General features: G+C 40.2%; 1 protein-coding gene across 3 annotated transcripts in view; it reads left to right on the forward strand.

The window, feature by feature from the left end:
- The window catches only part of eea1 (early endosome antigen 1), a 35,377-nt gene that overhangs the window by 15,709 nt on the left and 6,742 nt on the right, over positions 1-12,926 (forward strand). For all 3 annotated transcript variants that reach the window (XM_061917508.1, XM_061917509.1, XM_061917510.1), the window contains 14 exons: positions 1,119-1,238; positions 1,410-1,613; positions 2,392-2,592; positions 4,253-4,366; positions 4,450-4,605; positions 4,697-4,836; positions 6,215-6,545; positions 7,562-7,663; positions 7,736-7,930; positions 8,013-8,195; positions 8,384-8,569; positions 10,752-10,883; positions 10,958-11,143; positions 11,203-11,441. In XM_061917508.1, the coding sequence (XP_061773492.1) occupies positions 1,119-1,238; positions 1,410-1,613; positions 2,392-2,592; positions 4,253-4,366; positions 4,450-4,605; positions 4,697-4,836; positions 6,215-6,545; positions 7,562-7,663; positions 7,736-7,930; positions 8,013-8,195; positions 8,384-8,569; positions 10,752-10,883; positions 10,958-11,143; positions 11,203-11,441 (2,489 nt within the window). The remainder of the gene's footprint in view (positions 1-1,118; positions 1,239-1,409; positions 1,614-2,391; positions 2,593-4,252; positions 4,367-4,449; positions 4,606-4,696; positions 4,837-6,214; positions 6,546-7,561; positions 7,664-7,735; positions 7,931-8,012; positions 8,196-8,383; positions 8,570-10,751; positions 10,884-10,957; positions 11,144-11,202; positions 11,442-12,926) is intronic.

Genomic DNA, 12,926 nt, shown 5'->3' on the forward strand with positions numbered 1-12,926 from the left:
AACAAGTGTGGGTTGTACTGGGAGCAGGGGGGGGTAAAGTGTCTTGTCCAAGGACACAACGGCAGTGACGGATGGCGGAAGCGGGGATCCAACCGGCAACCCTCAAGTTGCTGGCACGGCCACTCTACCAACTGAGCTATACCGCCCCAAATGAAGATGAAGAAAGAAAACTTCCAAGTTGAGGTTTATTGATTGCCTCAAAATGCAATAACTGTAAAACTAAGGACATAAATCAAAGTACTGGTATAATAATACACACATAAAATGCAAAAACATGTAAAAAGCATGTTAAATCATCAACACGGCCTTGTATGAATTGAAAAAAGCAATTTTACTTTTAAGGAAAAAAGCTGACAGCGTGATACTAACAATTTGCGTCGCAATTATTTGAAAACATTTTAACCAATAATTCATAATTACTTACAGGCATGTAGTCACCAAACTCTGTGTAAGTCAGTGCTTCTCAAATATTGGTTTGGGCCTCCCCAAGGGGGATGTGCAGTAATAGGTGTCCATGGGGCGTGTGAAAACAATACACAAGTCTTTAGCTCAGTGACATGTAAGTGCTGCTACCAGCAACTTAAAAGAGCGGTAAATAAATAAAAATTATCGGGTTTTCAATTGGATTTCAATTTGGGGGGATCGTGAAAAAAATTATGTCTCCATGTGGGTCATGATAAAAATAATTGATAAGCACTGGTGTAAGTGAAGATATGACTACTGACTTTGCAATACTGGGGTAGTCTCCTAATGCGCCACACATTAAACTCTCAAACATGTAACATAACCAATATTATGTGGGACAACTGCCAGGAGAGGGCAGCAAACTAATGTAACCTTGTATGCATGTTTGAAAAAAACTAAAAAAAACAATCAATGGATGGACTTGATGTCAGTAAAGATGATGACCTTAAGACTAAAGCTGAAACTGATTGTGTTTGATGATGTAAGGTTCACCTTTTAAATTATGTAAATGTGCTTTATTTTTATTGAAATTATTTCTAAAATGAGTGGCCTAAACTTACAGTACACTACAGGTGTAGTACGACTGAAGAACAGGTTACATGAATGAAGAAAGTACATTTGCAATACTAAGAATGCTGTTTTATTTGTTTTAGATGAAGGAAAGTGCCAGTAAGAACACAGACCTGCAGCACCAGCTGGAGAAAGCCAAGCAGCAGCATCAGGAACTGCTGGCACTACAGCAGAATACCAACGGTAAACTACGCGAGTCTCAGGTAAAGCTAACACATATTTTAATAAAATTAACAGTCTCTGTAAGACTGAAGCAAAATTTAGATTTTTTTTTTTTTGCTAGTACTTGTAGTTTCCTTTTGTGACTGGATTCACTTTTAACATAAAACAAAGTACCTTACATGCCGTTGTGTGACCTTGTTCTCTCGCGGTAGAACGACCTGGAGCAGGTGTTGCGCCAGATTGGAGATAAGGACCAGAAGATTCAAAATCTGGAAGCTCTGCTCCAGAAGGGTAAGGAGATCGTGAGCCAGCTGGAAGCCGAAAGAGAAGATTTGTGTGCCAAGATCCAAGCTGGAGAGGGAGAGACTGCTTTGCTTAACCAACTCAAAGAGAAAAATCACACACTACAAGAACAAGTGAGTTAACACTAAAACATATTACCCGTCAGATGTGGGAGAAACCCGGTAGGTCATAGTGCTATGTCTGCCATAGACATTTTTACTCTTTTGTTTAGATCATATTCATTTTATGAGTTTTATACATGTGATCTCAATGTAGACCAAACATTGTATCTCTTTCCATTGTGACCTTTTTCCCCCTACATGTTGTTGAATTTGTACTATTTAAATAGAGAAGCAGATGGCAAATCAACACTTCATCGCAGGGCCAACACAGATGGACAAACAACCATTCACACTCACATTCACACACTAGGGCCAATTTAGTGTTGTTTTTTAATTTGTGTTGCAATCCAGTGCTTTGAGGTTAAGTTTAGAAAGAACACTTAAACAAAAAAAAAATCACAACGCAATTTTGCCTCATCTTTCTGAAAAAGGTGCCGCAAATTCAGGCATTTTACTATCACAAAAAAAGCCTACTAAATCTGAATGGACTGATTTATTTCACCAGGGGTCCCCAAACTACGGCACGTTACTCTTGGTGTCTCCTCGCCGTTCAGGCAAATCATATTGTCTAAAAATGTATTTTCCCATTGATAACGTGACATTGCGCATATATATTAAAGCCCGGCCCAGCCAAATTTTTTTAACCCAATGCAGCCCCCGAGTCAAAAAGTTTGGGGATCCCTGATATACCTGTACACGCTGCAGTGTAATACAGTTTAGGTTTTTTACAGTTGTACCTTAAGAACTGTCTGGTCAGTGAATAACAGTTTGTCTTGTGTGCAATATTAAGGTATCCCAGTTGACAGACAAGTTGAAGAACCAATCTGAGAGCAACAAACAAGCCCAGGATAACCTACACAAACAAGTTCAGGAGCAAAAAACTCTCCTGCGTTCTTCACAGGATCGAGCCCACACGCTGGAGACTTCTGTCACTGAGATCACCGCTCAGCTGGAAGACAGCAAGGACAAGGTGACCCAGCTGGACTCTCAGGTAGACTCCTATTCCTGCTAGTAATGCAATGTATTTTTATTCTTTAAAGGGGTCATATTGTGATTTTTTTTTTTTTTTTACATTTAGAGGGGAACTGTACTCACTTTCTTGTAGAATTTTCACAGTCATTTTGGAAGACAAAGGTCATTTTTTTTGCATTCTACCACGTTAAAAATTGGCTCATTCTTGGTGGCGATGCAATGCAGCTAATGTGAGCAATCCATTCTACCTCTAAATCCCTTAAAAAATGCATCTAAAAAACGCAAACATTACTTAATTCACAATCTGTACCCTGTATAATAGTCAAACTATAGCATCATTGTTATTTTAACAGCAAACACTGAGGTACTCTTTTTCTAGCGTATAAACGCCTCTGTGTGCTACGGTATTAGCCATGAGATAGCTATGGCGAGAGATAACCGAGCCTTTACATCACCAGCTAAATCACGTTTGAGTTTGTAATCAATAACACAATGCAATAGGACACCAATCTGTACTGACTGAAAATCATGGACAATCACATTACAGTATCTGTAAAGTATTAGCCCACATTTAATGTTTTGTTTCCACACAGCTAGCTTGACTGCGTATGTACTGTAGTTGTAATAACATGCATGACGTGCTACGTGTCTCATGATCAATACTAAAGTGACTCACTCATTGTGTGCGTTTGGTCCATCTGGCCGGGGAAGTTTTTTCAAGTTGACTTTGGGTAAGCACGCCATTAAGAATAACATGGCTCCAAGTTCCACATTTACCCTGTCAAAGTCACGTCGACCTCACTCTCTTGACTTTCGTCTTCTCCAACGGTTCACCCTCTCTTCGTACTTGCTTCTCGATGCAGTAATTCATCCTCTGTATATTCAGCTTCAAAAAGATAAGGTTGTGAATCCTCATTTGTCAAAAAATAGTCGTCTTTGTCCAGTACTAAGTCTAACATGATTAGAACACACTCACGTTTGTATCCGGAAGTAAGAACACACAATTTGGGACGGCGTGGCGCAGTGGTAGAGTGGCCGTCCGCAACCCGAGGGTCCCTGGTTCAAATCCCACCTAATACCAACCTCGTCACATCCGTTGTGTCCTGAGCAAGACACTTCACCCTTGCTCCTGATGGGTGCTGGTTAGTGCCTTGCATGGCAGCTCCCTCCCATCAGTGTGTGAACGGGTAAATGTGGAAGTAGTGTCAAAGCGCTTTGAGTACCTTGAAGGTAGAAAAGCGCTATACAAGTACAACCCATTTATTATTATTTATAAGTGCGATGTTATGGAAAAGGAAATGAATGCCCCGAGGAAATAAGTTCCGGTAATGCATAAAATTACCAAAATATGGTAAATATTGCACATATTACTTATTGTTATGGACGTATCTGTTACTACGTTATATATACACTTGCAGTGTGTATACAAATCGTTGATGGGGGCGGGGAGGGCTTTGAAGGCCACAACGTTGACTTCCATTAGCCGTATCTTCGAAGCATTTTTTTATCATTTTAAAAGTATCTTTAGAATTTATGGTACTTATGCTGATCCCTAATACAAAAAACGGGTACTAATAGATATTGAAAGTGGGTTTTGCATAATAGGATTCCCCTGAAATACTTTTTGTTCTCAAGAGACAAATTCCCATTTCTGACCTTTGGTGTGTTTTTTCCACCAGCTGAAGGCAAAAACGGAGATGTTGCTGTCCACAGAAGCCGCAAAGGCTGCACAGAAGGCCAACCTAGACAACAACCTGGAATCTGCTCAGCATGCACTACAGGATAAGCAGCAGGTAACATATTTAGGTTTTTAAATAAAAATATTTAAAATAAGGTTTTGGGATAATATCCTAGTTGTACATCCTGCCTCTTGCAGGAGCTGAATAAAGTAGAAAAAATCATGGAAGAGCAGGCACAGAGGCTCAAGGAACGGCAGGAGCAATGCACTCAGCTGGAAGCTTCCTTGAAGGAGCACAAAGATAAACTTCTGGCCTCGGAGCAGCATGCAGAAAAGCTGGAAGGGCTCAATAGGGTCAGGGTTCAATCTTTTCATAAATTCATGAACACTTAAACAGCTGTAAAGTTTGAACATTGAAGTTAAAACAAATGTGTTTATTTGTCAGAAACTGGAGATACAGATAGGGGATGTGCAAGCTGCACGGGAGCAGGCACAGCAAGAAGTACAGGATCTGCACAAGGGAGCATCGCAGGTCAAACAGAAAGCTAAGGAGCTCCAGAACTTTCTGGACAAGGAAAAAGCAAGGTGGGATACACTAAACTTGTATATTCATTTTTATTAGAGGTAAAAATATTTTTACGTGCAACACAATGACTATTGATGGGTGTTTCAAACTTAGTATTATGTCAGATCTAAGGATGTCTAAACAAACTTGGTTCCTTAATGGCACTACTATGAGTGTGCACTGCAGTAACAAGGATAAAAGGAGTAACTATTGATGCATTGACAATAGTGCAGCTATCCAGACAAAACATGCTAACAGCAGTCATCATATCCGACACCACACAAACATTTCACCACATCCAGAACTCGTCACAACACAAAACTTCCTCATTGTGCACCAATCACGGTTTTAGGGTGAGTTAGTTGGTCAAAAATCTCTCGAAGCTCTGAACTTCCACAACACAAGTGTCACTGAGGGTCTTGTAAGGTGATGATGATGAGCAAACTTGATGTGAAGAAAGGACAGCAGGCAGGAACTTGATAAGTACTTTTTTTCCGAAACACAGCCTCATCTCTCGTCAAAACACACAAGAACCCTAAACACCAGTCCTTCTAAAATAGTAAGGTTCTTAGTAAAGTAGCTTAAAATGGGCATGTTTTTTGCATATTCGCTGTGTTTTGTAATTATTTGGATTTCACTGTGATAATTATGACATGTTGTGTTTTGTATTCCATATTGCTGAATGTATTCCTTATTTATTCATTCATATTGTTTACGTAATTATATTACTTTTAATTTTTTTTTTATTCACCTCCCACAAGAGGGAGCATTTATAACTTGAATAGTAACCAAAACCTTATTTTTATCCTTTTACTTAAAAAAATTCATGAATAATATGATATGTGACTTGTACATCACGAAAGCCTTACAAATAAAAATGTGTTTTTTTAAACTTATCGGTATTGTATTTTTATAAAAAAATTTTTAGTATTTGTTCAGGAAACATTTATGTACCGGGACTGTTTCAGAAATACCGATCTGGTACTAATATCGGTGTAAATGTAAATTATATCTATATCATATCAACAAATTAATATATATGCTGTATTGATCCCATAGATATTGAATGACCATATTTTGGGCAAATTTTTGGCGCTCTCGTGAAAAGATTGGCTCAGGATATATTAGACACAGTCAATTTTTTCTAAGTGAATCAGCCAGCACAAAGCATTAAATTATACTCACCGGGAATCTATGGGTTGTGCTGGAAAGCTTAAAGGTGCCATCAGTAATACAAGATAGAGAATGTTGTGACATTGTTTCAACTAATTCAAATGATACAGCAACAAATCAATCCTAAAAGGAGACCGGTGGAATGTTGTGAATGTGTAGTTCAATGACGATTCTGTTGCCCTTTCCATTTCATTCAAACAACTTACACTACCGTATGCTATTTAGAAATGTCACCCTGCAAGAGGAAATAGGGACCAAGACTTCCTCTTTGAGTGACATCCGTAAACAGTTGGAGAGCTGTGAGCAGGAGAAAGGTGCCCTCAAGCTCAGTGTGGTCAAGCTGACCCAGGAAGGGAAGACTCAGCATGCAGAGTTGGAGAAGAAGGCACAGAGTCTGGCTGCAGACTTCCAGAAGGCCCAGCAGGAGAAAGAGGCTCACAAGAAGGAACTGGTCTCCACTCAGGAAAGTCTCGGCAAGACCAGAAAAGCCCTGAAGGAATGTCAGAGTCAACTGGACACAGAGAGAAAGAATCATAAGGGAGCCATGGAGGAAAAGGTTGGTTCTTGCTTGCTTATTAATTTGTTTTTGTTTGGCAGACTGGGACAAGATGAAGCATGCAGGCCAGAGCAACACCTTAAATGTTGGATGGTAAAGTGTTGTCATTTTGTTTGCTTGGCCCTAGGAGAGAAGCATATTTTTAAAATACATGAGGAAAGAGTAATGCTCTGTACAGTACCAAGTCACAAGCTTAATTGGTTCTGTAATGTACCTCTTAACTAAAACACTTGCACCTCAAATCAACATCTCACAGTGAAAGGAATTAAAATCAGTTTAATTGGTGTTTGCCCTCCACCCAAAACAGCACAATTTTAACATGTGACATGCTTTTCAAGAAGAAAAACAAACTACTAGATAAGAAATATCGTAGAAAACAAAACAATAGAATGTAGTACTAAAAAGACTACAATAGTTTTATGAAACAATGTAATAATAATGTACAGTTTTTACCTTGGAGAGTGGACTTCTATGGTAAATGTCCTTCCCGCTGTTTCTCCGCGAAACACACCATCAGCAGATTCTCCATATTTTCATGGATAAATATCCACTGTTTAGATATTTTTTTAACATTCTTGGCTGGCGTTAGACTCATTCTGCTTCAGTATGGTGCAGACCAACAGTGATATGCTCAAATTGCTTTGTCACGTTGGCAAAATGCTTGGTCATGGTTTGTATGATTTCTTTTTTGAATTCAGTGATCATCCACTTCTTTTTATCAGCACTGTCCTTCACACTTGCTTTCTGCCTTTCAACGGTTGGAAAATAAAGTTATGTCGATGTCTAGCGATAAGCTAATGCTAGCGAGTAAGACTATATGTTTTCGCCGAGTTTTAAGGGGTTCACTGTGACATTTGCTACATCAACTCATGACGGGGATGCTTGTAACTCAAAATTTTGCTTGCAACTTAAAACATAACAATTAACCGAGAGACAGCGGTCTTCTCAAAACATTCTTAATTTAGGGCACTCTTAAGTCGAGGTACCAATGCAATGTTTGGGTTTTCACTGCTTAGGAGAAGTCGAGTGAAAAGACAAAGCAGGACCTTTTGAGGGATAATGAGAGCGTCTCAAAGGCGTTGAAGGATTCCAAAGAGCTGCTTGAGCAGACGAGACAGGTAACGTCAAGAAGATCAAAGTTCTCTTAAAGTGCAGCAGAAAATGAAGATTTGTTCGTCCACAAATGTCAGGCAGAGAAGGAGCTGAAAGGACAACTGGTGTTGCTGCAGCAGCAGCACTCAAAGACTCAGGAGGTGCTGCAGGAAAATGAACAAAAGGTGGAGAAGCTGCTAGGTCAACTAAAAACGGAAAGAGGAAGCTTTGAGGAAGACATGAAGAAGCTGATGGGACAAGTGGCTGAGCTGCAGGAAGTCAATGCTAAGAAAGTGAGTTAATGGCACAAAATGCACTGCATGAGCTGTATTCCACAGGAGGAGGATGCTAATCATGTTTGTCATTTACTTTCAGGTGGAGGAAGAACACCAGCTCAAGGAGGAGGTGTCAAAGGTCAGCAAACAACTGATGTCTGAGAAAAACCGCACAGAAGAACTGCAGAAGGCCTTGGAAAAAAGTAAAGAAGGCCTCACTAAGCTCCAGTCGGACTACTACGGCAAAGACTCTGAAGTGTCAGCACTACGCCAAGACCTCAAAGTAGGTTTTACACATGACTGCGTTACAGGCTTTCTCACAGTACTGCAGTCTATTTGTGGCTGTGCTACCATGACTGACATGAGGACCGCCCAATGGTTGCATGGCCGACAACTAAAAAGCCAAAGAATAATGAGACATGTTAGGGAGATAACAAGGAAAGATTTTTTAAAGATTAACTTTTGGTGTAGGTAGCGGAAGACAGGCTACATTTGAACCAGGAGGAGCTTGCTGCTAACCAGACCCATCAGACAGTCCTAGAGACTCAGATCCAGGAGCTGAAGAAGAGTCACAGTTCTCTGGAGCAGGACGTTAGCAGTCGAGACAAAAAACTTCAGCAGCAGGAAAAGGCTTTGAAAGATCTCCAGAAGCAACAGGTGAGACGAATAAAGGACATTGTCGTCTTATTTGCATATTTGGCCACGACGCATGTGCATGTCATTTATTAAAAAGGCTAAAAAAAAAGGTTGTATGGAGATATTTAAGACAGATATTTGTGTTATTAGTTTTTAGCTTGTTACCTTATGCCTTTTTGTGCCTCTGGCCCACAAATGCGGTCCCCGCTCCACAAAATTCCACTAGCCCACACTTTGGACATCCTTTGTTTACAGTGTGGGTTTCCATGGGAAGGCCAAGTGTCACCGAAGGACGCCAGAGTTTCTCCAGGTTTTGTTTTTTTAGCACCATTGTTAGTCCAAGTCGTGACATCGTTCTGAACGCTTCCACAGATCAAACACACTTGAGTTTTCATTAATCATGATTAATAGCAGTAAATTGCTTCAACAAATAATTTAAATTAATTAAAAAAAAAACCACACAATATTTTGACACAAATGTAATTTTATAATCAGAATATCATCCAGGAACATTTTCGAAATTTATAGCAATTGTGATTTATTTGTTTAAAACTAGCTAACAGTTTTATCTAGAGTTCAGTCTGGTTGTATTATGAAGTGAAATTTAACAACATTCTCACTCATCTTTGCACTGACGTGTGCATTGACCCGATCATTCACCGTATAACAACTTGTCCCATCTTTCATGTAACCATCCGTGGTTAAGGCAAAGGAGCATGCACGGTCAAAATTCATTTTGTCATTAATCATCATTTATACAAGATTTAATACAATATTTTGGGTGGGATTAATCACATGTGTTAACAAATTAACTTTGACAATGTTGATTTGCAACATGCAGAGAGATAAATGCTGGTAAAAGCAGCTTTTTTTGATGCGTCATTTACCTACAATTCTCTTTTGTAAATTAAATCTGTACAGCAAATATGGGCATTTACATCAACTATATGATTTGCCTAAGTAGCTGGACAGGACAAAACCCCCCCAAAAAACAGTTTGTTTTCGACAGCGAAATAATAGCGGAGATATATATTTAAACAGTGTGCATTTTCAAAAGATAAATTATGATACTTTGGGTGGGGTGTGGCTTCATTTAAAACCTGGGAACGTCTCAAGGATCAAACAACCTTGCAGACACACTGAAAAAAACGGTCAGAAAAGTTACATTAAAAGATATCCCATACATATTATCTAGAGCAGTGCTTCTCAAACATTTTTTGCCAAGTACTACCTCAGAAAAAACTTGGCTCTCCAAGTATCACCATAATGACATCACTTTTTTATCTGTTCTTTTTTTTTCAACCAAAGAGACTCATGACACATTTTCTTTCTCAAGACGCAAAAAATACATGCCTCAAGAACTTTGTCATATAGGATATATGTTAGTAATATATCTTCTATGTGAAAAAAATGTCATTATAAATATTAAATGACACCCAAAAAGCATCATTTGAATTCGTTTTAATCAGCCCCTTAAGTCTTCCGACTGCTTTGATATTATAAAAGAATGTTGCTGAACATTTATTTCTGACCGTCCAAATATGGTAAAACATACAAGGTTTGCTTGTTTTAGCACAGGGTTCCCCAACCTTTTTTCCACCAGAGACCGGTTTAATGTATGCATTATTTTCACGGACCAGCTCTCTACATGGCTACAATCTGGCACATTAACATTTTACATGTCCATTAATGTGCATTGTCCCATGTACTATAACAAAGGAGCTGTAATATACATCTATTAAGCTTATTGGTGTGTTTAGTGGGACAGGCCAAAGTTAAGTCGGAGAAAATGCGATAGTTTATAAATTGATTATAGTTTATGTGTGGCCCCGGACCGGTGATTGGGGACCACTGTTTTATTTAACACAAACCTTTAGTAAATCAGACCCTTATTGTATGTGTCGTAGGAACAGAACTTGTTCGTAAACGGAGGACTTCCTGCGTAGATTTTTAGAAAATGATGGGCTAAAATGACATAGCAAGCATCCTATGGTAGATTTTTTTTTTTTTGCCATCAAACAATGCATAACATTAGCTTTTGATGCTTGTGGTTAGTTTTAGGATTTTATTCTTTGGCCCAGCAGTAAATTAGGGAAATATTTGTTTTCATTTATGTTCGCATTGTCCTGAGAAACATCAAAGAATAAAACATGCTTTGACTTTTTAAAAAACATGTTTCATTCCTGTTTCTGTGCTGACATAGGCTCAAGTTAAAGAAGACCTGGACAAGGAGAGGAACAAAATGGAGGAGCTGCTGAAAGCCAAAAGTAATCTGGAGAAGAACAACAGCAGACTGACATCAGAGATGAAATCACTGACAGAGAAGAAGGACAAGGTAGGAATATGGAAGGTCTATGTCTTGACTGTCAGCTGTGAACGATTGTACAAATCCTTCATATTGTGCTTTAGGAGCTGCATGGGTTGCAGGAAGCCAAGCAGTTGTTGATCCAGCAGAAACTGGAGCTGCTGGGCCAGGTGGAGGCTGCACAAAGTGACCTCCGACAAGAACAGGAAGCACACCGGGCCGCCAGGGACAGCAAGAGCCAGAGAGAAGAGCAGCTCCTCGCCAAAACCAAGGATCTCCAGGATCAACTGGTAGGTGGAGTCATTCAATGTCAGCGAGGGTTGGAGTGACCTCAGCCTCCTCTCGGCAGGCGGTTGAAAAGCAAGCCAGGGGAGAGCAGGTGAAGCGCGGAGAGGAAGCAGAGGCTAAGCTTGGCGTCCAGCTGACGGCTCTGAATGAAAACGTGGCCACGCTGAAGAGAGAGTGGCAAGGCAGCCAGCGACGAGTCTCAGAGCTCGACAAGCAGACGGACGAGCTCAGGGGAGAGATCGCCGTGCTGGAGGCCACCGTACAACACAACCAGGATGAGAGACGTGCGCTTTTGGAACGGTGAGTTTGTCTTCCTCTCGCACATTGACTGGGCCTCTCCTACTCTAAAGGCAAGCGTCTCATTAAATTCTCATTCGACATAAAAAAGGCGGATATGGTCTGAGGTGAACAGACGAGTAGTCTTGTTTGTCCGACCGTTCGTCGAGTGAGGTCACTAAACAAAAACGTGCGCCGACTCCAACCGATGGTGACGTGGTGTAAATCTTGCGCCAGGCCGTACCCATATCTGCAGCAGGTCTCCAGGTGTATCAACTTACTTTTAAGAACTCCTCATTGTACAAACTTACAGATTTCTCAGTCACAGGCCAAATAAAAACATGCTTTGGCGTATAAACCTGGGTCCTCGTGTACAAAGATTTGTGTGGCGTTCCTACTAAAATCCAGAAACTGACGTACGCAAGTAAGAAAACAGACGTGTGAAAGTGTCCGCACACACAAATCCAAGCACATTTCTTACTTACATCGCAATTTACTTGAAATCTGCCTCAGACACCTGCTTGGCACGCCCAGACCCCGCCCCCTTATACATATGCAAAACATTGAAAATGTGTTGAGCTGGGCACAGTCTGACCAATCACAAGTCAGTAGGAGGTGCTTCTTTCTCCTTTTTGAAACAAACAAGCAATTGTCAGTCTAACATTGCCAAGTGTCCGATTACTGAACACAAGCGGAAATAAAAGAAAAAAGAAATGTTCGTGTCAGGAAGAGGGTGAAGAAGAAGATAGATGGGTGAGGCCAAAACTGAAAATAGTGCTGCACCCTGTTTGAAAAGGTAGTCACTACACTAATATGTCAAACTTTAGAAGAAGTGAGTGACTGATCACCCAAATGTCTAATAATTGTTGGAACAAAATGTTTGTACATTTGCTCACATGAGTCAGGTTACAGTTTCATGCGGAAAGCCACGCCCCCAGAAACGTGCCCCCTTACCGTCCATGAGGGAAGTATTTATTTGAAATATTTTAAAAGTTAACATGCCAGCATATCACAAAGGATATGAAAGACTTGTTGACTCTTGTTTGATTACTCAATATTGTATTAAAATACCATCCTTCACGGTCTCCGCTGCTGCTGTGCACCTGACATGGCCAAGTAGTCCCAGGATCACTAATGACAGCAATGGGTGGCAAAATGATCGCCAGGATTAAATTAATAAATTTCCTCACAAATATATAAAAAAAAAATAACAAGCATTAAATGCATTGGCAAAAAATGTGTTTGGGTCCTTGCCTCAAACCTTTTTCCTTTTTATTAAATGTTGCAAAGCCCAAATAGCACAAGTAATTGTTCTTATGTCTCTGATGGGCACATCAATCAGTCTGTGTTTCGCTAAAGGATCCACAGCTTGTGGAAATGTGCGTAGGCCAGCTATGTAGTTGTTGTGATCCACCGCACGTCGTCAGTCTTGAAACATCTCACCTTTGCCGTGAAAAAGGGCTATAGGCGGGTTTTCTGCGTACGCAGGCTTGTTACATGACGGCCTTG

Source organism: Nerophis ophidion, linkage group LG12 (genome assembly GCF_033978795.1).
Source record: "Nerophis ophidion isolate RoL-2023_Sa linkage group LG12, RoL_Noph_v1.0, whole genome shotgun sequence".
Lineage (NCBI taxonomy): Eukaryota > Metazoa > Chordata > Actinopteri > Syngnathiformes > Syngnathidae > Nerophis > Nerophis ophidion.